The sequence below is a fragment of the Carcharodon carcharias genome, chromosome 13, assembly GCF_017639515.1.
Source record: "Carcharodon carcharias isolate sCarCar2 chromosome 13, sCarCar2.pri, whole genome shotgun sequence".
Classification (NCBI taxonomy): Eukaryota; Metazoa; Chordata; class Chondrichthyes; order Lamniformes; family Lamnidae; genus Carcharodon; species Carcharodon carcharias.
In genome coordinates, this window is record NC_054479.1 from 97583486 (window position 1) to 97607589 (window position 24104).

A 24104-nucleotide genomic window follows, 5' to 3' on the forward strand; every position below is an offset into this window, starting at 1 on the left:
GTGGTGGTAACACAAGCTATAACCCGCATGGCTAAACTTCAAATCTTTTTGCACCCTTGGCCACTCAAACTATCCTGTAGGATCTATATATCCATTACAACAGTCTCTTAACCACTTCATGGTGAGTAAAGCATTTGTGCTAATAATTAACCAAAATGGAGGGGAGACTAGGTGGCACAGTGCATTTACATTTCTGGGATTTCGATTCAAATCTGACCCAGACTGATGGAATGACATTTCCCCCTTCAATTTAAATTTCCTTTATGAAATGAATTTGTGCAGTCCCAACCTAGTTTTCATTGGGCATGGTTTGACATTAGTCGAACCACAACTATTAACCTCATTTAGGGCTGTATGGATTTCTAGTGGAGACAGTGGAAAAATCCACACTGGGGCGTAGCTTGAGCTAAGACATCAATTTGGAACAGAGTAAAGGGAGCTTTGCAGTGTAGCTAGCAGTGCTGTATCTGGCTTAGAGTATGCCTGATACTGAACGACCAAGTCGAATAATTTCCACACTGATATCTTTGACTGAAGTGTATAAATGCCACTCCTCAAATTTTTAAGCACATAAGTGATGGGGAATTAACATTAAAAAGGATAAATAAATTGTTTGTTCCTTTGTTTGTTAGTGTTTCCTGTGATTCAGGTATTTTCTTAATACTGAGCTATAAATAACTAGAATTATATTTCATGCTTACGGGATATTCAAAGAAGGTTTTGACCAAACAGCTCATCAATCAAGGCAGAGCTTGTAAACAAACCTTACAACGACTGCATAAACCTTGGCTTCCTGCAGGCTTCATGGATGCTTTCTCATTTCAAAATAATTGGAGGATATCTGTAGCCTTTAGTCATTGAATCCTTCCATGGTATGCAGAAAAGGAAAATGTTTGATGGACTAATGTCACATTGTGTTACGTTGGTTAATACACAAGTCCAGTTCTTAAAACAAGGGCATGCACATGTTTAGTATAATGCAGGCAAAAAAATCTGGCTAGGGGATGCTCCCTGGGATGTTTACACACGTTGTGAAGTTGTGGGAGAAACGTCCTCATTTGTGCCATAGATCCTTTTATTATGTTAAAGGTGGTATATAAATGTGGGTTGTTGTTTGTTTTTAGGCTATGCAATGTCCATCAGGCACATGTTAAACTTCTCCGAGTAAAGTAAGGAATCAAGTCACGGCTTGTGCTATGAAAGCAGTTGTAATCAGATGGTCCAAGATGGAATCAGGTTTATAGTTGTATACATTCTTAATGTTGAATAAAAATCTAAAATTCCAGTCTTCCCCTTGGATTTCAAAGTACTGAACACTTAACATTTAGCATTAGTGACTGATATGTGTGCATTAGTGAGAATTACTTCTGGACTGCAGCCAAATGTGAAGTTTTCTCTAAGAATTTGTGGCATCCAGAAAAACTCCCTAGGTCCCAAGCACAACATTCATTTCATTGTTGAAATAATTTGTATGCTTTTTGTCTCTTTTTTTTTATATCATAATTGCATCACCACCACATATTTTCCCCCCTCCATTTATAATGGGGATAGTTTTAAGCTAACTCCCCATAAAGGAAACTGATGATCAGGTACAAAATTGGCTTTACACATTGTCCAATGAACTGAGTGAAGTGTAATAGTGGGAAGGGTATGAAGCCAGCACCCCACCTGATCATGTCAGTTTCTCACTTGGAGTGAGATTAAAATCGGCCCCAAATTTGTTTTTGAGTTGTTGCTTTAGAAACAACCCTTATGGGAAATTATCACTACGGTATAACATTTGTGTTTCAGTGACATATGCTGAGGAGGTTTGCTCTGTTCTCCTGTTAACTGAATTTGAGCCTTGCCACCATGAAGTGAATCCTGCACCATTCCTCAAGATCTGTCACTATGATGTGTGTTCCTGCTCCAATGGCAATGAATGCATGTGTTCTGCTGTTGCCAGTTATGCTGCAATGTGTGCCAAGAAAGGGGTACTTATTAACTGGAGGTCCCCAAACTTCTGTGGTAAGTGATTTTTGCTCTTGCTTTTACTTTTTTTTAAGTGAAGAACCAAATATTATCTAACTATTCAGTGCAGTGCTGAATGGAGCATTGTATTGTCATAGGCACTGTTCACTTGCCTGTTCAGGTGGAAGTTACAAAGTCCTGTGGAGAAGTGAGAATTCTCCAGGTGTCCTGGTCAAAATTCTCCCCCTAACCAACACCATCAAAAACAGAAATAAAAACAGGAAGTGCTCAAAAACCTCAGCAGGTCTGGCAGCATCTGTGGAGAGAGAATCAGAGTTAACATGTTAGGTCAATGACCTTTCATCAAGGCCTCCTCATTGATGCGCTCTCCTCCCCCAGAAGGAAAGTCAGCCGGCAGCCGACGCACCTAGAAGAAGTTTGCCCCACACACTGCCGGTAGGCTAAACCAACCCACACTGGGACTTCCACCCCTTGGGAGAAAATCCTGCCCTTTACAGCTGCTGGCCAATCAGATTGGCTGGCATCAATAGCAGTCATGGCAGCACTAGAGCCCAGTATTGGGCGCTGCTGGGACTGCAGAGGAGCAAGAAGAATAGCAATGGCTGCTGGAGACAGGTAAGTCCTGGGCTTTTAGGGCAGAGAGGGATCCAAGAACCCGATGGGGAGAGGGGTGTTGGGGGGCCAGACTTTGGAGGCCAGGTAGTAAGGAACAAAGGGAAGGGGGCGACACCTTGTGGGGGGGCGGTTCCCCCCATGTGCACAGGGCACACCCGAATGATGTACCCTACTTCCTTCCTGCCTTTTTTCAACTTCACCTCAAAAAAGGGCCTGCCCAGGCCAACCATATAATGGCATGGGTAGCATAATATCCTGGTCAATTGGCTTGTAACTGAGTGGAGCACTGCATTGTCAAAGGCACTGTTCACTTGCCTGTTCAGGTGGAAGTTCCAAGGTCCTGTTGTAAATATAGTCTTTCTGCTGTGTTATGGGGGACAGCTTGAGGTGGGTGTGAAGGTTGTGTGCTGGGCACCCCTTGTATTTTAGATTCCCCCTTCACCAAAAACATGCCTGGCGGGGTCAGGGGTGAGGTGTAAAATCTTCTCTTCTCAGATGCTGCCAGACCTGCTGAGCATTTCCAGCATTTTCTGTTTTTATTTCAGAATTCTAGCAACAGCAATATTTTTGCTTTTATGTCAACTTCAGAAACAAATGAACCAACCTTTCAAATCATTGCTAGCTGTAGGATCATGTTGACTGTAATTTTAGCTGCTGCATTTGCTTAAGCAAAAGCAGTGACTGTGATTCAATAATTTGTGAGAAATAATTTGTGATAAGAATTCTATATAAACATACCTGTGTTTTTCTCTCTTTACTTAAACTTTACTTTGACAGAAATGACTTGTCCTGAAGGTAAGATTTATAAACAGTGTGGCACCCCTTGTAACCAGACGTGTAGATCGATCTCTAACCCAGACTCGGATTGCACTGAATTTTGTCTCGAAGGATGCTATTGCCCATCCAATCTTTATGTTAATGAAGATGGTCAATGCGTGCCCAAATCAGAATGCTCCTGCTACTTCAACGATGAAATCTACAAACCAAAAGAGGACATAACATTTGATTTCACTATGTGGTAAGTCAAATGGAGCGGGTAGTTGTCAAACTACTTTTAAAAATTCATAACGTTAGCTTGAATTTCAAACATAATTCTATCACCACTGCACTTGACAAAATTTTGGGACACATGCAACTTACGATACTTCAAGTATACAGCTGGATGGACATAGCCATATTCCTGGTGCTGATAAGGAGAGGGACTATTGGGCTGGGACGCAGTGGGAACAATATCCAACATGGCACTTGGGAGGCCTGAACCACTTTAGGTTTGGCCTTTATTTACAGTTTTGTCTGGGTACACTGCAAGTGGAACTGGCATGCGCCACACATACTTTATCCAATTTCTCCTTGATGGTTGTAAACAGGTGTGGTGACTGGATTTGCATATTTTAACAGCCTCCCATCTGCTTTAGTCCAGAGTGGTGTGCAGCCATTTCAAGGCCGGCCTGATTTTTACAAATCTATTTGTTCGTGGGATGCAGGCATTGCTGGCTAGACCAGCATTTATTGCCCATCCCTAATTGCCCTTGAGAAGGTGGTGATGAGCTGCCTTCTTGAACTACTGCAGTCCCTGTGATGTAGGTACACCCGCAGTGGTGTTAGGATTTTGACCCAACAACAGTGAAGGAGTGGTGATGTAGCTCCAAGTCAGGATGATGTTTGGCTTGGAGGGGATCTTGCAGGTCATGATGTTCCTAAGCATCTGCTGCCCTTGTCCTTGTCGTGGATTTGGAAGGTGCAGTCGAAGGAGCCCTGGAGAGTTGCATCTTCTGGATGGTACCACAGATGCCACTATGCATCGGTGGTGGAAGAAATGAATGTTGAAGAAGGTGGATGGGGTGCCAGTCAAGTAGGCTGCTTTGTCCTGGTGTCACGCTTCTGGAGTGTTATTGGAGCTGCACTCATCCAGGCAAGTGGGCAGTATTCCATCACACTCCTGACTTGTGCCTTGTAGATTGTGAACAGGTTATGGGTAGTCAGGTGAGTTACTCACCACAGAATTCCCATCCTCTGACCCACTCTTGTAGCCACAGATTTATATGGCTGGTGCACAAAGTCCTCACAGCATTTTCAAAGTCAGTCATCCATTTTTCAGAAATGGGTGGCCAGCAGTTGAAAGCCTTCCCCAATTTGTCTGTACAATGCACTGGTACAGCCAGTAGTGGTCAGGCATTGGAGGCAGTGCAGTTAAGGGCAACCTAATTGATAATTGGTTTAATGCACCTGAGCAATATGAGAGACTGAAGAGTGCGGGATTGTCATGCTGGAGAATGAAAAGTTCAGGAGACATATGTTGAAGTACAGTATTTAATATTTTGAAGGGAACAGCTAAATTGCACCCTCATGACATGTTCAAGACTGTCTCAAACTCTGGAAGAAGACATGGGCTGAAATGGCAGAAGGAAGATACACAAATTGCTTAGAACAAACTCTGCTGTTGGACAATCCAACCCAATCCAATCCAATAAAACCATTGGATCAGATTAGACTTGGGTGCTAATGTTTTTGCCTATTTCAAGCATAAATGTGCCAAGAACCACATACAGAGGAAGGATCCCTCACAGCTTTATTTGTAGCACATCGAAGATTAATAATTTTTGGAAATTATTTGTAAGTGGAACGAATGTTTGTGCCACATTAAATATTTTGTTAATCAGACTAGGATTGAGTCAGGTTTGAATGAGTCCAGGTGTATAGTGTTTCGAGTTTGTAGTCAAGTTTGAGTAAAAATTCCCTGTTTGTGAATAGTACAATGAAATGTAGGAAATGATGTGTGAAGCAATCATCTCACAGAATCTGCTCAGATGAACAAGATTTGTTTGGATATTAATGTTCAGTTAGTAGAATTTGTTGTTAAAGCTGAGAGACAGTCGATGTGAAACCATCTCTGTTGTTTATGTTTCTTGTTCTGCCTCTCTTGCTCTTTCTAGTCTCCTCTTTCAAATATGGTAGACCAGACTGATGACATACCTGTGCTGGCTTGAGGTTTTTTTCAAATTTCAAACAACCTGTATTTTTTTTACAGCTATTGTGAAAATGGTGTGATGCATTGCAGTGCAAGTGAATTCATCCACAGTTATCAACAAAGCATTTTCTTGAACACAGAAGAAAGTGTCAGAGGTGAGAATCTAAGGATTCAAAAGACAAAAGACAAACTGTTGGAGGGGAGGGTGTGGGGTGCATTGGGGGCAGGGGTGGGGAGGAGTTACGGTCCAGAACCCGGAAGGCTGGGTTCCCCAATTGGCACAGAGTTTTAGACCTATAGATTTTCCAGGGGTTTTTTGATTGTTGCATATAAAAGAGATGTTGAAGCTTTTTGTCTTGCACTCAATAATTCGCAAGAATACCAATACAAGGGGAAAACAACAATTTATACTATATGTGAAGAGAGTGCTGAATGGTTAGCAAGTGGATCCTGATTGGTAGAGGCATTGCCATGGAGAATGCACCAAAATTATTGTGGCTGGCAGTTAACTGCCAAGCATTTAAAAAAAATTAAACAGAAAGCTTGCCCCTGATTGGTTAAGGCATTCCCCTGGGGAATGCGTCAGTGAATGGCCGTCATTTATTTTGTTTAGCTGAAACAGCTGCAATGTGTGTGCATGTTCTTTATGTCTGCAAAGAACAGTGCCTTGTGTATTAATATATGTAGCTTCCAGAACACGCAAATTGTGAGCCCAACTGACAATCTTAAATTGTTTGTTAACGAAATTGTTATCACACTGATTGGTCAGTAATCTGGCATGCATGGAAACCCATCAGCATGTTTAATAGTCTCCAAACTAAATTATTGACAAAGCCATTTAAGTATTGCTTCAACTACACAATATGGTGTGCATGTTCCCTCCCTTTTGTCTTGTGCCACAATAGATAGCGTCCCTGCCTCTGAACCAAAAGCTCCAGGATCAATTCTCACTCCAGGACTTGATGGCCAAGGAAGGGGCTTTCACTACGTTCCAAAACAGGTTGAGTATCAACTTGTAAGTGGCAGGCACTAAGAGTGGGAGAGAGTCCTAGTCAGCCATGCATTGGAAAAAAAATTGGAGCCTCTACCGTCACTGTCCATAGTTCAAGGCTACAACACGCATGTAAAAGTGTATGTTGCCATTGGAATTTGGACTCCTTGGGAGTGGGGTGACAGTTAGCTCAGTTAACTGGATGGCCTATCTGGATCAGATTGGTGCCAACAACATGGGGTTTGATCCCATGGGCAGAGAACTGAAGAAGATGAGGAGGATGATTAGCTTAAAGGAAATGTGACTGTTGCTGATTGCCAGGTATGTACCTCCACGATCTTGTGCTGCTGATTGATGACATATATTAATGGAATAAAAAAGCTTGTGACTCATGAAAGTCATGGATCATTTTGCTTAAATGCTTCAGTGCCCCAGGGATGCTGTCACTGATGCTTTATATTTTACTCTTTACTCTGAACTTAAGCCTACAAGGGAGCATTTCTTCTGATGGTCCAAGGGAGCTACATCTGGATCTGTAAACATGTATCAGTGGATTATGACTGTGCAGGCAGAGCCCCCCTTGGGTAGATAAACCTCCCTGGAGCCTTCTCCAAAATTCTTAGAGCTAAATGGACACAGAATTCAGTAGCTATTTAGATCATTTCAGTTACAGCAACCAAAAATGAAAGTTTACCTTTAAGAAATGACTTCATGAGAAGCCAACCTTATACACTTGGAATAAAGTAGCAGCAAGATCTGCATGGGCAGAGGTTTTCACTCAGCTTGTGGGCGTGTGCCTGACCCGCTCAAGCATGGAATAGCGCATGATGACATTGGATGAGTGCCCCGACGCCATCACACATTTGAGCGATATTTTGGTCAGTGAGTGGGTGTACGAGACGGTAGCGTGCCAGCCAACAATTAAGAAACCTAATTAAGGCCATTAACGTGGTAATCAAGTGATTTTTTTTGTTGCCTGACCAATGTTATGGTTTGCGGATGGGCAAACTGGCCAGGCGGCCTTTGCCTTTTTGAGGGAACCTCATCCAGGGGTGGGCTGACATTTCCAATATTAATTTTTTAAAAAGATAAAAATGCTTGGACCGAATTTACACCAGCCATACATTCAGGTGACTGATCCTGATGTGTGGACATTTTTTTTCAGCATTTGAAAATCTTTATTTATGTCTTTTGAATTCTTCAGCTCCCTGAGGCAACTCCCTGCCTTCAAGGAGCTTTCTGTGAGCACTCACCCACACCCTCACCCACGCTGACTCCAGCGCTTGCCCACCTCCTGCCCCCACCCCAGCAGCGCTGAGCATTTCAGCGCTCCCTTCACACTGGCTGGCAGTTAATTTTGTAGCCAGCGTGAAATCACGGTTGGGGGCCAATTACAGACGGCGGCCTGTTTCCCGGCTGCTCCCAGACCCGCCGACCAAATGCTGAACTCAAAATCCTGCCTCATGAGACATGGAAAATTTCACAGAAGTGCACTCTGTGAAATTGATTCTGCTAGTTAAACTCTGGTAAATATTGTGGGACTGCAGATATTCTGAGTGTAAAAGATCAGCTGGGAAATGCACAAGGACAGCAGGAATTTGGTAATACAGATTAGCATGCCAATTTCCAACCCCCATGTGTTTCAATCACACTAGTGCTGACCACACAGTGTGGTTAATACAGTACCCTGTTCATTCATTCATGAATGTGTGCTCTGCCTGAAGGCAGGTGCTTGGCTCTTCCCTTGCTGATATTCACTCTGAGTTGTTTCCTTGGCAGTTTTTGTCAGTACCTTCCTTTCTCAGGAGCAGGGTCAGGAGACAGGTCCCAAGCCTCCCTCAGCCAGAACAGGAATTAAACCTGTGCTGTTGCTGTTTTTCTGAACCACACGCTAGTCATCCAGTCAACTGAGCTAACCAGCCCCTAGCCTCCTATAGCACCACTTGAGTGCAGAGAGATGTCTCAGAGTACCTTTCAGCACAGAACACAAGGATTCAAAACTGAACAGGAGAGGGAAAAAAAAAGTGTTTGGAAGTAAAAGCAAAGAGAAGGACTAGGAGAATTCTGAAGGCAAATGAAGGAGATGGAGGTACTGGAGGAGAGAGTTACGGAGAGATGGAAGGAATATTGTGGCTGATGGAACAGCCCCCTGTGATGGAGCAAAGCAAGGGGGAACAGCAAGCAGGATGGCATTGGAAAATTGAAGAGTGTGTGAAAGCACTGAGACCAGGATTTTACGGCCCCTAACACCCAGAGAAAGAATGAAGCCACAAGGTTCCTTGGTTAAATCAAAATAATTTTGCTACACAAAAATCAAAAAACATAAATACTAATAATAGCCAAGTGGTTATGGTACTGGGTTTGTAACCCCAAGATCAAGAGTTCAAATCTCACAATGGCAAACTATGAAACAATGTAACTTCATCTGAAACAGATGGAAACGGGTTTGTACTCGAATGAGTTAAATAGTCAGTCATGTTAAATATACTAAAAGTACAATGAACTCAGTTGCTTATAGTTTAAACCAAACTCTCTAAATCACATGTCCTTCTACACCCATTAGACTTAATACCCTCAAGAAACTGATTCAGGTTTTTATCAAAAATTGGAAAATTAACAGCTTGGCCTGAGTACTGCTTCAAAGATTCATATAAAGGTTGAGATTTCTTGAGCCTTCTGCTTACTTCCAGCAAGGTTTTCCCTTCAAATCTCCTCCAATCATCCTACAGTTGCAAACTCCTTGTTCAATACAAGTACCTCTAGCATGTTAAGCATAGCCGCCTTGGGTCAGAACTCTCCTGGTTCTAATTTTTTAACTTTGGTGTTTTGCATCTCTCTCTCTAACTCTCTCTCTCTCTCTCTCACTCTCACTCTCTCCAGGAGTCCAATGTAGTATTAATAGTCCCTCAGTTAACAAGATTTTAAACTCTAGCATCGCTGAAAAATGAGACATTTTTTGTCAAAGCTTTCGTCTTGCATTCCTCAGGACAATTCTTTGTTCTTTGCAGAGAAAGAACATGTACACACATTACACCTGTTTCAGTTAAACAAAAATAAGTGACAGCCATTCGCTGGTTCATTCCTCAGGGTAATGCCTTGACCAATCAAAGTCAAGCTGACTAATTTAAATTTCAAACAATGCTTGGAAGTTAACTGTCAGTCACCATTAACTGGTGTATTCTCCATGGCAATCCACTCTTGTGAGTTGTCCTGATGATTGCAAGAAGAAAAGCTTCAAAAAAAAACTTTACTCAGCAGTACTCAAGTTTTATACTACTAAATGACTATTTTGAAATCTTTTAGCCAAAACACAAAATTTCAACTGAATTCTGTTTGAGAGCGTTTTCTCACCTGTAGCCAGCTTGTTCTCAAGCCTAAAACCTAAACTGCAAAACTATAGAATCACACCCCTATAATTAACTTACGGTGACTTTTTTCCGCTATCGTTTATCTACCAGTCAACCTGGTCACATGCTCATTTACTGGACCCCAAGTGCTTTACCAGAAATCATATCTTAGAGAAACCTGGTTCTTAATGGGACAATCACCCCAACACAAAATACCACTTTTTCCTCCAAAAGCAGTTGGGCCATCACAAGGGCCTTAAAATCAATTTGCTGCGGCACAGAGAGATGAAAATAGGGGAGATAGGAGCACCAGTCTTGGCGATCTAGTCTGCAGCATTTTGGATGAATTTTAGATGGTGGTGGGATTTAGTCAAAAAGACCAACATGGAAGAAGTGGACGGATGGATTGAGGTTTCTACAACAGAGAGGGGGAGATAGGGATGGAAGTAAATGATTTTTTGGAGATGAGCAAAGTGGAAAAAAAGCAAACAGTGCAGTGAACAATTCACAATTCCAGTACTTTCTGGGATTAGTCCAGATGTGGCAGCTGGGGAAAATGACTTAGTCAAAGCAAGTGGTATGTGGAGGTTTGTAGAAGTCAAACAGGATAGTTTCAGATCTTTCTGACGTTTAGCTGAAGTATTGGCTCTCCCTGGCCTTAATGTTGGAGTAGCAGTTAGAAAGCCTAGTGTCAGCCTGGGCATTGTTGGAGCAGGACAAGAGGCAGCAAATTATTGTTTTGCATGGGCAAACTGTCCCTGATAATGTTGTCAAGGGAAAGTTTGTGAATGATGAAGTGGAGGAAATCAAAAAAGGAGCCTTTGGGTACATCGGAGATGGCAATGCATTTGGATTTACTTTCATCTGCCCCCATATTTTGCTCAGTCAAATTATACAGATACTTCCTCACACCCAGTCTCTGCTTAGAACGATGACTTGTAAGGACTATATTTATAGAAGTTTTAGAAATGATACCCTATGTTTTTGTATTATATGCTTGAACAGCTTTGTGATCACAACATATATGTGGCGGGGAATGGAATGCATTTATATTTTTGTTACCTTGTTTCAGCATCAAGCATTCCTAGGTTATGCATAGCAAGCTTCAATATCTCATCTGCACAGTCAGAAAAAAAACTCTTCCTCCCATTCTGTGAGATTACCAATTCCTTACATTATAACAATATCAATTTTCAAAAAGTATTTAATTTTCTGTAAAGTGTTTGGGGTATCCTCAGGTCATGAAAGACACCGTATAAATGTCACAAAATGCAATATAAATACATTCAGGCCTGGGCTGATAAGTGGCAAGTAACAATTGCAACACACAAGTGCCAGCTAATGACCATCTGTAGTAAGAGAGAATCTAACTACCTCCCCTTGACGTTCAACGGCATCACCATCACTGAATGCCTCACCATCAACATCCTGAAGGTTACCATTGACCAGAAATTTAACTGGACCAGCCATTTGGATACTGTGGCTCCTAGAGTGAGTCAGGATTGGAAATCCTGCATTGCATAGTTCACCTCCTGACTCCCCAAAGCCTATCCACCATCTACAAGGCACAAGTCAGGAGTGTGACAAAATACTCTGCACTTGCCTGGATGACTGCAGCTCCAACAACACTCAAGAAGCTCAACATCATCCAGGACAAAACAGCCTGTTTGATTGGCACCCCACCCACCACCTTAAACGTTCACTCCCACTATCACCACTGCACAGTGGCAGCAGTGTAAGACGCACTGCAACAGCTCACCAAGGCTCCTTCAACAGCACATACCAAACCAGCGACCTTTACCACCTAGAAGACAGGGATAGCAAACACGTGGGAACATCATCACCTGCAAGGACCCCTTCTATTCAAGATATCCAGATGGTGAAGGATAGAACTGGAGCCTAATCTTTACACACTTGCAAGCATTTATTTACAGAGATACACAGTGCAAACAAGCATATCCTAACTCAGTAACCATAGTTTCAATCTGCTGTTTTTTAGCGGTGCACAAGTGAATTCCCAATTTATGCCCATGATCTGAATAGAATTAAATTCTCAATTACTAAACAATTGACACCCTTCAAATCATACAACATACTGATTTAGAACTATATCACTGTCACTGAGTAAAACCTTAGAACTCTGTAACAGCGCTATGTGTGCACCTGCACCACAAGGACTGCAACAGTTCAAGAAGGCTGGTCATCATCGCCTTCTCAAGGGCAATTTGGGATGGGCAATAAATGCAGATGTTGCTAGAAATGCCCACAATAGATGAACAAACTAAAATGTTATTTTGTCTTTAGTCTCAGTTCTGAGCAGTTCTCTGTGAATCATTTGGGATCTTCAAACTAAGGTTTCTGAGATGAACTGCCTATTTATTAGCTAACCAATTATGCCCTCAATCCCTTATAAATTCATTCAAAAAATCTGTTTAAGACCCTAAGTAGTAATCCATCATGGTTTTTAGTCCATAAAGATCCACACAGCAAAGCTGAGAGGTGAGTTGGAGACAGTGGACTGGATACAGCTATTAGGAGGAAAAACTGTCAAGTTAGTGGGTGGCATTCAAATTTGAGATTCTGCAGGCACAATGTAGTGCCAAATCTAGAGCCCCTTGGTTATCCAGAAGCATACAAGCCAAGATAAAGCAGAAAAAGAAAGCTTAAAACAGTCATAAAAGACTTAATACAGTAGAAAGCCTAAAGGAGTATAGAAAGCACAGGGGTGAAGTAAAAATAGAAATTAAGAAAGCAAAGAGAGGATACGAAAAAATTTTGGCAAGTAAAATCAATGACAATCCTAAGATGTTTTACCAGTGTATTAAGAGCAAGAGAATAACTGAGGAAAGAGTTGGGATGATCAAAGATGTACATGGTAACTTGTGCTCTGATGCTGAAGGTACAGGCAGCGTTCTCAATGAGTACTTTGTCTCTATCTTCACTAAGGAGAGGGATGATGCAGACATTCTAGTTAAAGAGGAGGAATGTGAAATATTAGATACAATAAGCATAGTGAGAGAGGATGTGCTGGAGGGACTTGCATTCTTGAAGGTGGATAAATCACCAGAGCCAGATGGATTGCATCCTAGGCTGTTGAAGGAAGCCAGGGAAGAAATAGTGGATATCCTGAGAATCATTTTACAATCCTCACCAGATACAAGTGAGGTCCCAGAGGATTGGAGGTCTGTGAATGTTGTACCATTATTTAAAAAAGGTGCAAGAGATAGGCCAAAAAATGATAGGCCGGTCAGCTTGACTTCGGTGATGGGCAACATTTTGGAAACAATTCTGGGAGACAGGATAAGCTATCACTTAGAAAGGAACACATTGATCAGAGATAGTCAGTGTGGTTTTGTTAGGGGAAGATCATGCCTTACTAACAATAGAATTTTTTGAGGAAGTAACAAAGAGGATTGATGAGGCTGGATGTTTTCTGCATGGGTTTTAGTAAGGTATTTGACAAGGCCAGGAATGACAGACTGGCCAGGAAAGTGAGATCTCTTGGGATACAGGGGAAGGTGGCAGGTTGGATCCAAAACTGGCTCAGTGACAGGAAACAAAAGGTAATGGTTAATGGATGTCTTTGCAAATGGAAAACGGTTTCCAGTGGTGTTCCACAGGGCTCAGTGTTGGGGCCCTTGCTGTTTGTTGTATATATTAATGATTTATACTCAAATGTGGGAGGCATGATTGGGAAATTTGCAGATGACACAAAAATTGGTCATGTACTTGATAGTGAAGAGAATGGTTATCGGCTCAAGAATAATATCAATGGTTTGATTGAGTGGGCAGAGAAGTGTGAAGTGGAATTCAATATGGAAAAGTGTGATTTGGGGAGGGCAAACAAATCAATGGAATACTCAATAAATGAGAAGTTATTGAGAGGGGTTGAGGAAATAAGAGACCTTGGAGTGCATGCTCACATGTCCTTGAAGGTGGCAGGACAGGTGGACAATGTGGTAAAGAAAGCATATTGAATGCTTTCCTTTATTGAGTGAGCCATTGAATACAAAATCAGTGATGTAATGCTGGAACTGTATAAAACTCTGGTTAGGCCACAGCTGGAATTTTGTGTACAGCTCTAGTCACTACCTTACAGGAATAACATAATTGGTCTGGAGAGAGTGCAGATGAGATTTACAAGAATGTTGCCAGCGCTTGAAAATTACAGCTATGAGGAGAGATTGGATAGGCTAAGGTTGTTTTCCTCAGAACAGAGGAGGCTAAGTGGTGACCTACTGAGGTGTACAAAATTATGAGGGGCCTAGATAGGGTAGACAGGAAAGGCTTGTTTGAGGGGTAAATTACCAGGAGGCATAGATTTAAGGTGATTGGTGGGAGGATTGGAGGGGACATTGAGGAAAAACTTCCTAAACTGCCTAAGTTGGTGGTTGAGGCTGAAATGCTCAACTAATTTAAAAGGTGCCTGCATCTGCATCTGAAGTGTTGTAACCTGCAAGGCTATGGACCAGGTGCTGGAAAATGGGATTAAAATGAGCGGCTAGTTTCTTTTTTCTCTCTTTGGCCAGCACAGGCACGATGGGCTGAATGGTCTCTTTCTGCTCTGTGACTGTTCTATGGTTCAGAAATGCTGTACAATTGATGTTACAAAAATGACATATATCATCACAGCTTTATTTTTAAATGCACCCGATAGATACTGAATTCCAAACTCCTTTCTTTCAGCCAAACGAGAGATAAGCTGCAGCCCACCAATGAGAAGAGTTGTTTGCTCTGAAGATGATCCTACAGCACAAGGTATTGAGTGTATGCAGACATGTCAAAACTATGACTTGGATTGCGTGAGCTCAAAATGCACATCAGGCTGCATGTGTCCTCACGGGAAGGTAAGAACTCTGAACATACAATGAAATAAGGCACTGTATCGAACTCTTAATGCATACTTTATGTATGATCTGTGCTTTAGGTACAACTAGCGAACACATGCATTTCTCCAGAAATGTGTCCATGTCTACACAATGGCAAGGAATATGCTCCTGGTGAATCTATCGGGCAGGACTGCAATACCTGGTAATGTAACTTACTTGCTGTAATTAATACAGGCATGTTTGGAACTCACTAAAATTCATTGCAAATTTAGTATCAGAAAATCGTTGGATATAAAATTTGTTGGACATACTTATGTCACTGGTAGTTTTTTTTGATTTTGCATGCCTGGTGTGAAGTTTCACTCATGGAGAATACAGATAGTAAATCAGGTCACATACGCTGCTCACAGCTTTCTGACCATTGGAAATTTATGATCAATGCTTGCCCAAGTTTCCATTATTTAGTAAGGACCCTGGCCAGGCACCTGTCAGAACATCAACTCTCATAGCTAGTTTATGCGGAATGCAGCTAAACTGTACAAAGTAGGAAGATCCCAAGTTTGATCCTGGATTTGTGTTTTCAGCCAGATATGTGGAAGGGCTGTCAAATTAATACCTCAGGAGTAGGAGGGGGTTAGGTCTTGTACCATCCTGTTGGAAGTATTCCTAGTTTAACATTGGGTGAGAGCAGGATTAATCTCAGCCTTGATGGCCAGTTTGAGCACTGACACTCAGATCAGGGACAGGCATGGACTGTGTGCCCCCCTGGGCAGGTCTCCTAACTTTTCTTGCTGACCCATCAGCTTGCAGCCTCATGAACTGTCGGACATTCATGCGGGAGTGGGAATTCGGCAGGAGGCCACAGTCAGAGATCCAGTTGTAGGGGGTGTCTGATTGCACTTAGGGACAGTGAGGATGGATTTCCCAGGGTAAGGGAAGCTTGGGAGATGCTTGGACGAGCACTCCAGCCTCCCATGTCCCACAAAGATACCTAAAATTAAATGTAACTACTTAACTTTGCAGGCCTCTTCTGACCAATGATCCACCTCCCAATAGGCCTGGCTTCTCTGCTCAGATCTCCAGCTGATATCATAGTCAGGTCCCAGTTACTATATTGGGACCCAATTCTCTGATTTAAAGAAGGCCCATGCTCTTTCTCTACTAGTGCCCTACCCGCCTGCTCAGGTTAACATTGGGATACATAAGGAAGGCTCAGGGTCAGAGGGAGTAGGTGACTATCTTTATTTTAACTGTTCCTCTGCTTGGTTCCTACCAGGAGGCAGGAGTTAAAATTGAGGCCTTACTCTCAATGCTTCTCCTGATGGGTATAGGGACATGCATTCAAAAGGCCTTTGGCTAAACTATGTTCAAACTGAGGGGATCACAAATGCACACATCTACACACATGAAGTTCTATTATTTTTTAATGGGAAAAGGTGTGGCATCAATAAACAGAAACTATATCACAGAGAGCTAATGCAAACAATTGTAAAGGAAAAGGCATGCCATTATCTTGTGCACATTGACTGTCACCGTGTTTTGTAAATCTGTGAGATTGTTTTGTCACATTTAAAGGGCTCATTCTGATAGTTCCAGCCAATTGTTTGTTGCATTACAATGATTAAATGGTCAGACAATTGTAATGAACTTTATTTAACAAGTTGGCATTAAATACAATGTACAAACTAGAGATGGCCCTAAAGCAGTGTGTAGTTTTCATAAGATAATCAGATAACCTCAAAATGACAATAAATAGATGCATACTAGGTTGAATCAGCATGGAATTAAACCAACGTTCATGCATTTATTGTGCAAACTTCTCTGGAAAGTTAAGTCCACTCAGGGAGCCGTCTGCCAGATTAGTTCCTGTCTCCACATTACTTCTGTTTAATAAACACAGCATTCTTCCAGCACCACCTCCCTGACATAAATTCCTTTCTATTATTTAATCTACACTGTAAACACATGTTTCAATATGTATGCTTCCACTGACTGAGACCAACCACTGACTGCTTTTACTTGACTGCTAGTGCATTTTGTTGTCCGATAGAAATGACTCATGTCTAACAGCCTGTCAGAACAAGAACCTGGAAATCCCTTTCGAGTGGTTGTCAGTACACGAACATTTAACAGACTTGTTTTCAAATCTTGTCTCTGCTATTTTAATGCAGGCGTTAACCTACTTAACATAAATGGATTCATACTGTAATTCTATTAAAATGCCTGACATGGATCATTGCACATTTGGAAATAACATTGAGTGTGGTTATCATTGTGAACCCCAGAGGAGATTTTTTTAATTGGGAGTTTTCTAAAGCATGGAGCTCTGCTCATGATTTCATGTTTGTTCTTCTAGCAGAGAGAAAAAGAATTAATTCAAGAAACATTTTAACCAACGTAGTGAATATAAGGAATTGATTTGTTAGTTTACTTCTGCTATGTAGTCCAAGGATTAAAAAAATACTGATAAGAAACAGGACAGTAGAAAAATCTTCATTTGAAATCTTGTATTCTTGCCAAGAAAAGAAAATAATCTTCCCGGAAAATTTTATGAAATCACTCATGGGAAATGCTCTTCCCATAATTTCTTGTGCTAACAGATGGAAAATTGCAGAGATTCTGTGCCAGACTTCCTAATTTGTGTTCCCAATGGATGAGCTTCCCTTTGCCGAGAGTGCAATGTCGGAAAATTACCCTGTTATTATTTTCTGCTGCTTAGTTAATCACATAAGTTTGCAGTAAATGGTGCAACCTTCATACTTGCTCAGCTTGAACACACATGGTCATTTCTTCCCAGTACATTTTGTCTGTTGAGTGTGAGCATGAATGTTGGGCTGCCTGGTAGAATATTTGCATCTGAACTTGAATTAAAGATCTCAAATAGGCTGCAAACCTGCCTGGAACAATAGAGAATGTGTTTTCAAACTGCAAAATTCCTGGACATTATAGGAGGATTCTCAGCACCACAGGACACATTGATATTTAAGCAATTTATCCAATAAAATGTCTCTTGACAGATACTTGGTTGGGTGAATTATGTTGCAGTGTGTAAGGGGCTTTAATTCAAATGTGCAAAGGAGATAAGCCTGAAGAATTCTGCTCCTGAGACAACATTTCCGCCCCCCCCCTTCAAGGGGGGGTTGTGCGGATGTGGGCGCGGGTGGGCGGATTCCTGATCGGCACTCCCAGTCGGGGGCGCGCCACCATTTTATGTGGGTGGGCCAATTAAGGCCTAATCAGTTTGGGATGTTGTTTTTGATATCTGGTGAATTTGTGCCCAGAAACCCCTCTGCATTTCCATGTCACCTATCTTTCCATCATTCCACTTTCATTTATTTTTACTGAAGTGTGCCACCTCACCTTGACAGATATTGAATTCTATCTTTTTTAAGTTCATTTATAGAATGTGGCTTTCACTGGCTGGGCCAGCATTTTTATCCCTCTACTGTGTCCAGCCCATCTCCCGCGCATCCGCCCTCACGCCTTCTCCTCTCTCCCAGAAACATGATAGGGTCCCCCTTGTCCTCACTTATCACCCCACCAGCCTCCGCATTCAAAGGACCATCCTCCGCCATTTCCGCCAACTCCAGCATGATGCCACTACCAAACACATCTTCCCTTCACCCCCCCCCACCATTGGCATTCCATAGGGATCATTCCCTCCAGGGCACTCTGGTCCACACCTCCATCACCCCCTACTCCTCAACCCCCACCTATGGCACCTCCCCATGACCACTCAAAAGATGTAACACCTACCCCTTCACTTCCTCTCTCCTCACCGTCCAAGGGCCCAAGCACTCCTTTCAAGTGAAGCAGCATTTCACTTGCATTTCCCCCAACTTAGTCTGCTGTATTCGTTGCTCCCAATGCGGTCTCCTCTACACTGGAGAGACCAAACGTAAACTGAGCGGCCGCTTTGCAGAACACCTGCTGTCTGTCCACAAGAAAGACCCAAACCTCCCTGTTGCTTGCCATTTTAACACTCCACCCTGCTCTCTTGCCCACATGTCTGTCCTTGGCTTGCTGCATTGTTCCAGTAAAGCCCAACGCAAACTGGAGGAACAGCACCTCATCTTCCGACTAGGCACTTTACAGCCTTCCGGACTGAATATCGAATTCAACAACTTTAGGTCTTGAACTCTCTCCTCCATCCCCACCCCCTTTCTGTTTCCCCCTTCCTTTTGTTTTTTTCCAATAAATTATATAGATTTTTCTTTTCCCACCTATTTCCATTATTTTTAAATATTTTTAAATCTTTTATGCTCCCCCACCCCCACTAGAGCTATACCTTGAGTGCCCTATCATCCATTCTTAATTAGCACATTTGTTTAGATAATATCACCAACTTCAACACCTATGTGTTCTTTTGTTCTTTTGTCTGTGACATCTTTTGATGATCTGCTTCTATCACTGCTTGCTTGTCCCTACAACCACACCACCCCCCTCCACTTCTCTCCCCCCACCCAACCTCCCCCCCACTGAAAACACACACACACCTTAAACCAGCTTATATTTCACCCCTTCCTTGGATTCAACTAGTTCTGTTGAAGGGTCATGAGGACTCGAAACGTCAACTCTTTTCTTCTCCGCCAATGCTGCCAGACCTGCTGAGTTTTTCCAGGTAATTCTGTTTTTGTCCAGCATTTGTATTGCCCATCCCTAATTGCTCTTCAGAAGCTGGTGGTGAGCTGCCTTCTTGAACTGCTGCAGTCCATGTGATGTAGGTGCGCCACACATTCTATCTGGCACAAACCGTTTGAAAGTTGGGGCCGAGAAAAGCAGGAGCCCAGCCCCAGTGATTTGCAAAATAACCTGGGCTCTTCTGCTCACTAGCTTCCCGCCACTCTCCCAAGAACTGACCCCTACCATTTTGTGGGGCTGGCAGTCTCTCATGTTCTGCCTGCAGCATGCTGGCCTTCTGGTAATGAAGCCGAGTTCACTTCAATGGAAGGGCTGATCCTCCCATTGGGACTATTTAGCCATTGGCTAACTTGCTCTGACAAGAGGATGAACCAACATCTGCCATTCATCTTTTGGTGACATTATTCTGGAATATGTTCCTCTTGGGTTCCTGTAGGCTTGCCAGCATTACCATTGGTCTAGAGCAAGCAGCCAAAATCTCACTACACTCAGAAAACTTGTCACCAACTGTTGCACAAACCAGCGCGACTGCACACCATTTCAGCTTTAGATATAGCCATACAAAATGGGCAGGCAGGTAAAGATCATTCGTCTCATCAAGACTGTTCCACAGTCATGACTAAACAATTCATCCCTCCATCTCCTCAGCCTTGTAATCTCCGGGGAGATGCAAAAAAAATTGGGGGAAACTCCAGGGCCAATTAAGAGAAAAGTACACTTGAAAATTCCTCTCTATCCTCTGAAGGTATTTCAAACCAGTGCAAGACACCACATGGATAGTGAGCTTGAGGTGACAGTGCCAGGTGAATCACAGTGTACTGGTGAGAAGGAACAAGTGCTGGCAGAGCAAGAAGCTGCTGCCATGAGAGTCAATCTATTGGCACTAAGGGAAAATGGCACTAATGTCATGACATCTGACACAAAGTAGGTGAATAAATTATTTTTCTGGAACCCACTTCCAGATGGAGTGAAATACTTTTTTGTTCATGTCAGCTCATTACATTATCACAAGGGCCATATGGGTGCAATCAATATACTTTGGAAAAAGTGTTTTCTTCACTCTCTTCCATTAAATACAGTGAGCTCCAAGAACTGAAAACAAATTCCTGAGCTCCAAGAGCACAAGAGATAGGAGTAGGCATAGACCATATGGCCCACTGAGCCTGCTCCGCCAGTCAATATGTTCGTGGCTGATCTTAGGCTTCAACTCCACTTTCCTGCCCACTCCCCATATCCCTTAATTCCCTGAGAAACCAAAAATCTTTCTATCCCTGCCTTAAATGTATTCAATGATGGAGCATCCACAACCTTCTGGGGTAAGGAATTCCAAGGATTCACAATTAATTAATTAATTTCTCCTCATCTCAGTCCTAAATGGTCGGCCCCTTTTCCTGAGGCTGTGCACTCGTGTGTGGCATCAAAATGGGATCAAGAGTCTAAGGGATTGATTCCTAATCTATGGGTGTGATTAGTGCACTGCACGTGTTATGTGTGAAAGAGCGAAAATTACAGGCTTCACCATTAATCAGTATTGATAATGAGATTTTCATCATTACAGATAGTCTTGCAGATTCAGAATCACTACTGGCAGGGAAGCAGGACATGGATTTTATACACAGTGCCGGCCTGGCAGAAAGCAAATGGAGGAACTGCCCATTTTCTGACCCAAGCTCAATCAATTTCTAATGGCATAAACATTTACTCAGATTTTTCTGAAATTCGATAATTTGAATTCAGACCTTGTAGGAATCTGACATTTTACACTGGAAAATGTGCTTGTGCTGCATCAGAGATATATGGGCACATCTGGATCAAGCTGGAAAGTTACAACTGCATACTTTTTTAGATGGGAATCCTAGGCCTGAATTTTTCCTGCCTTGGGCGGGCTTGGCGGCAGTGGACGGGTCTAGTCGCGGAGCCGATGAGCTCCGCATCGCCCTTTTAAGCAGGTGGGCCAATTAAAGCCCACCCAGCATAATACATGAGCGCTCAGTGCTACCTGTGCGGGCAGTGGGGAGGAGAGAGAGTCAGGCCAGAGCTCTTTTGCGCATGCGCGTGTAAGAGTGCTTCAATCTCCCTGAGGCCTCAGGGAGTTTGAAGTGCTTTTGAAAGCAATAAATACAATCAATAAAAATTTAATGAAACATGTCCCCCATGCGACTGTCTCACATGAGATGGGCCATGTTTTTATTTTTCAGAAAAACTTTTTATTTAATCCATAAAAGCTTTAGGAAACCTCCCCTGCTTGTGGATGATCTTTCCTAAAAAAACGTAAAGGCCGCTTGGCCTTTTTGCCTGCCTACCAACCGTAAGGTTGGATGGGCAACATAAACTTGACATTAATTACTTCATTAATGGCCTTAATCGGCCTATCAATTATCGGCGGGCACGCAGCAAACTCCGGTACATGCCCGCCGAACGAAACATTGCGAGACAGCACGATGACATCGGGATGAACGCCCAACGCCATCATTTTATATGTCTCCGCATGCCGACTGTAAAATCCTGGCCCTAGCTTCGTTAAAAGGTTAAAAGATTCAATTGAGAATTACTTGTGCAAATGGCATTAGATCAAATTCAATATGTGAGAGTTTGCTGCTATTAGGAAAGTGTTTTCTTTACAACATTCCCATGATTGAGAGGATAAGTGGAACTGAGCCATGATAGGAAGGTCACCACTCATCTTTGGGGTGTGTTGAATTATTTGATACAACTGAGGCGGTGGTGGAACACAACAGATAACTTCAGCGATCCATGACTTGGGGGGGTTAGGAACATGTTTACTGACTCCTTTTGTCCCAGCCTCAAAATTGAGTGCAAATTGTTTATTCTGGACTGAATAGCTGACACTGTTCAGTGAAATTAGAAGCTAATTTTTGTTGTTTGTTTTTGCAGCAAATGCCTTAATCGCAAATGGCACTGCACTGACAAGGTCTGTGATGGCACCTGCATCGGGGTCGGTGAGGCCCACTACATAACTTTTGATGGTCTGAAGTATACATTTCCAGGCAAATGTCAGTATGTCCTGGTTCAGGTAAGAATTACATCCCCATGTTGTGGCTTTTTACATCATTTCACAATGGATAGATAATTATGGGGATTTCTCAACATGTGCTCCCGCAGGTAACACTCCACACTAGCAGTGTACCTTTATACAGTGTACCTGTATGTCCTTATCTTTGTAAAGTAGATAACTGAGATTTGAAATAACATAGTAGCATAGCAATGTTTTGGGCAAGAGAAACCATTGGTGCATCTAGCCATAAATAAGAACAGAAAATGCTGGAAATGGTCAGCAGGTCAGGTAGCAAGCATCTGTGGAGAGAAAGACAGATTTAAAGTTTCAGGTCCATGACCTCTCAATGAGCCTGCTCCAGGCTACTCAATTGATTATTTACTGTGATTCTAGAGTTAATGCCTCTGTATCCCTTTCCCTGACAGGAATTAAACCTTCCCATGAGTATTAGTCCATAATCCTACTGGTACTCTCTTTACTAAATCAATCCCTTATGTAAAGAAAAACATGCTAATTTTCTTATTTTCTTTCAATACTTTTAACTGTGCCACCTAATCCTTGAATCTTGTTCCTGACTAAAGAATCTTTCTCAACTCAACACTCCATACTTATGGGAACCTCAAAGAAGTATACTTATATACAGTTGACCAATTTATTTGCTTCCTTCACCTTTTGAATTTTTTTTTTTAGGATAGTTGTGATGGAACTGAAGGGACATTTCGCATAATAGTGGAACACACTGGCTGTGGCTTGCCAGGAGAAGAATGTTCAAAAGACATCACTGTGTTCTATGAAGGAGGAGAGTTGGAGCTGTTTGGAAATGAGGTATGTAATGGGAACACCAGATGGGAATGTTTGTCCATATCATTTTGATCCATGCTAGCTTTTGGAGTTGCGTAGTAAATCATTATTTGTGCATTTGTTAAAAGTGGCTTCCTAGCACAACGTTTTAAAATGTCACTTATTTGCATATGGTTTTAACTTATGTTCTTCTTTGGTCAGGTGACCATCAAAAATCCGGTTAAGAATGGAGATATTCAGATATTCACGTCTGGTCTTTACTACATAATTGTATTGGGTAAAAAGATTACTGTACTGTGGGACAAGGGCACTCGAATTTCTGTTCAACTTCAGGGCCAGTACAAGGTGAGTTGATTTTACTGATTTACTTCTTCCTGGCTTCTTCCTCCCTCCCTTTTTTCTTTCATCCCTCCCTTCCCTCCTTAAATCCATCCACCCATCCATCCATATTCTCGATCCTTTCTCCCTCCAATCCTTTCTGCCTTCTTTCTTTTCTGTAGATTTGTTATTGGAACCAGGCTGTGTCAAGCAGGAAAATATTTAAGTATTGAAAGAAAAAGGATTGTTTAATTATCTATGTACAATTGCCAACCATACAGTAAACTTTCAAATTGGACTGAAAAATCAGGAAACTCCTGATACTTTTTACGGATGCAGTTACATCAGTTACATCAAAAATGCTCTTTTCTCTAGAAAATAGAAGGCTAAGAGGTGGGCTGACTGAGGTCATGTAGGCTATGGAATGGTTTGATAGGGTAGACATGAAGAAAATATTTCCAATTGTGAGGGAGTCCAAAACCAGGAGCCGTAAATATAAGATAGTCGCTAATAAATCTAATAGGAAAATCAGAGATTGGTTACACATCACTGTTCTACACCATACCATGATTAGCATAGAAGTGCTGAAGGGGAAGCTAGATAAGTA

The 24104-nt window shown here is 42.2% G+C and overlaps 1 protein-coding gene across 1 annotated transcript in view; it reads left to right on the top strand.

Moving 5' to 3' along the window:
* vwf (von Willebrand factor) overlaps nucleotides 1–24104 on the top strand; it is a 117964-nt gene that overhangs the window by 29212 nt on the left and 64648 nt on the right. The window contains exons 15-22 of the mRNA XM_041202224.1: nucleotides 1792–2007; nucleotides 3364–3604; nucleotides 5615–5709; nucleotides 14579–14739; nucleotides 14820–14923; nucleotides 22258–22396; nucleotides 23069–23203; nucleotides 23381–23524. Of these exons, the coding sequence (XP_041058158.1) occupies nucleotides 1792–2007; nucleotides 3364–3604; nucleotides 5615–5709; nucleotides 14579–14739; nucleotides 14820–14923; nucleotides 22258–22396; nucleotides 23069–23203; nucleotides 23381–23524 (1235 nt within the window). The remainder of the gene's footprint in view (nucleotides 1–1791; nucleotides 2008–3363; nucleotides 3605–5614; nucleotides 5710–14578; nucleotides 14740–14819; nucleotides 14924–22257; nucleotides 22397–23068; nucleotides 23204–23380; nucleotides 23525–24104) is intronic.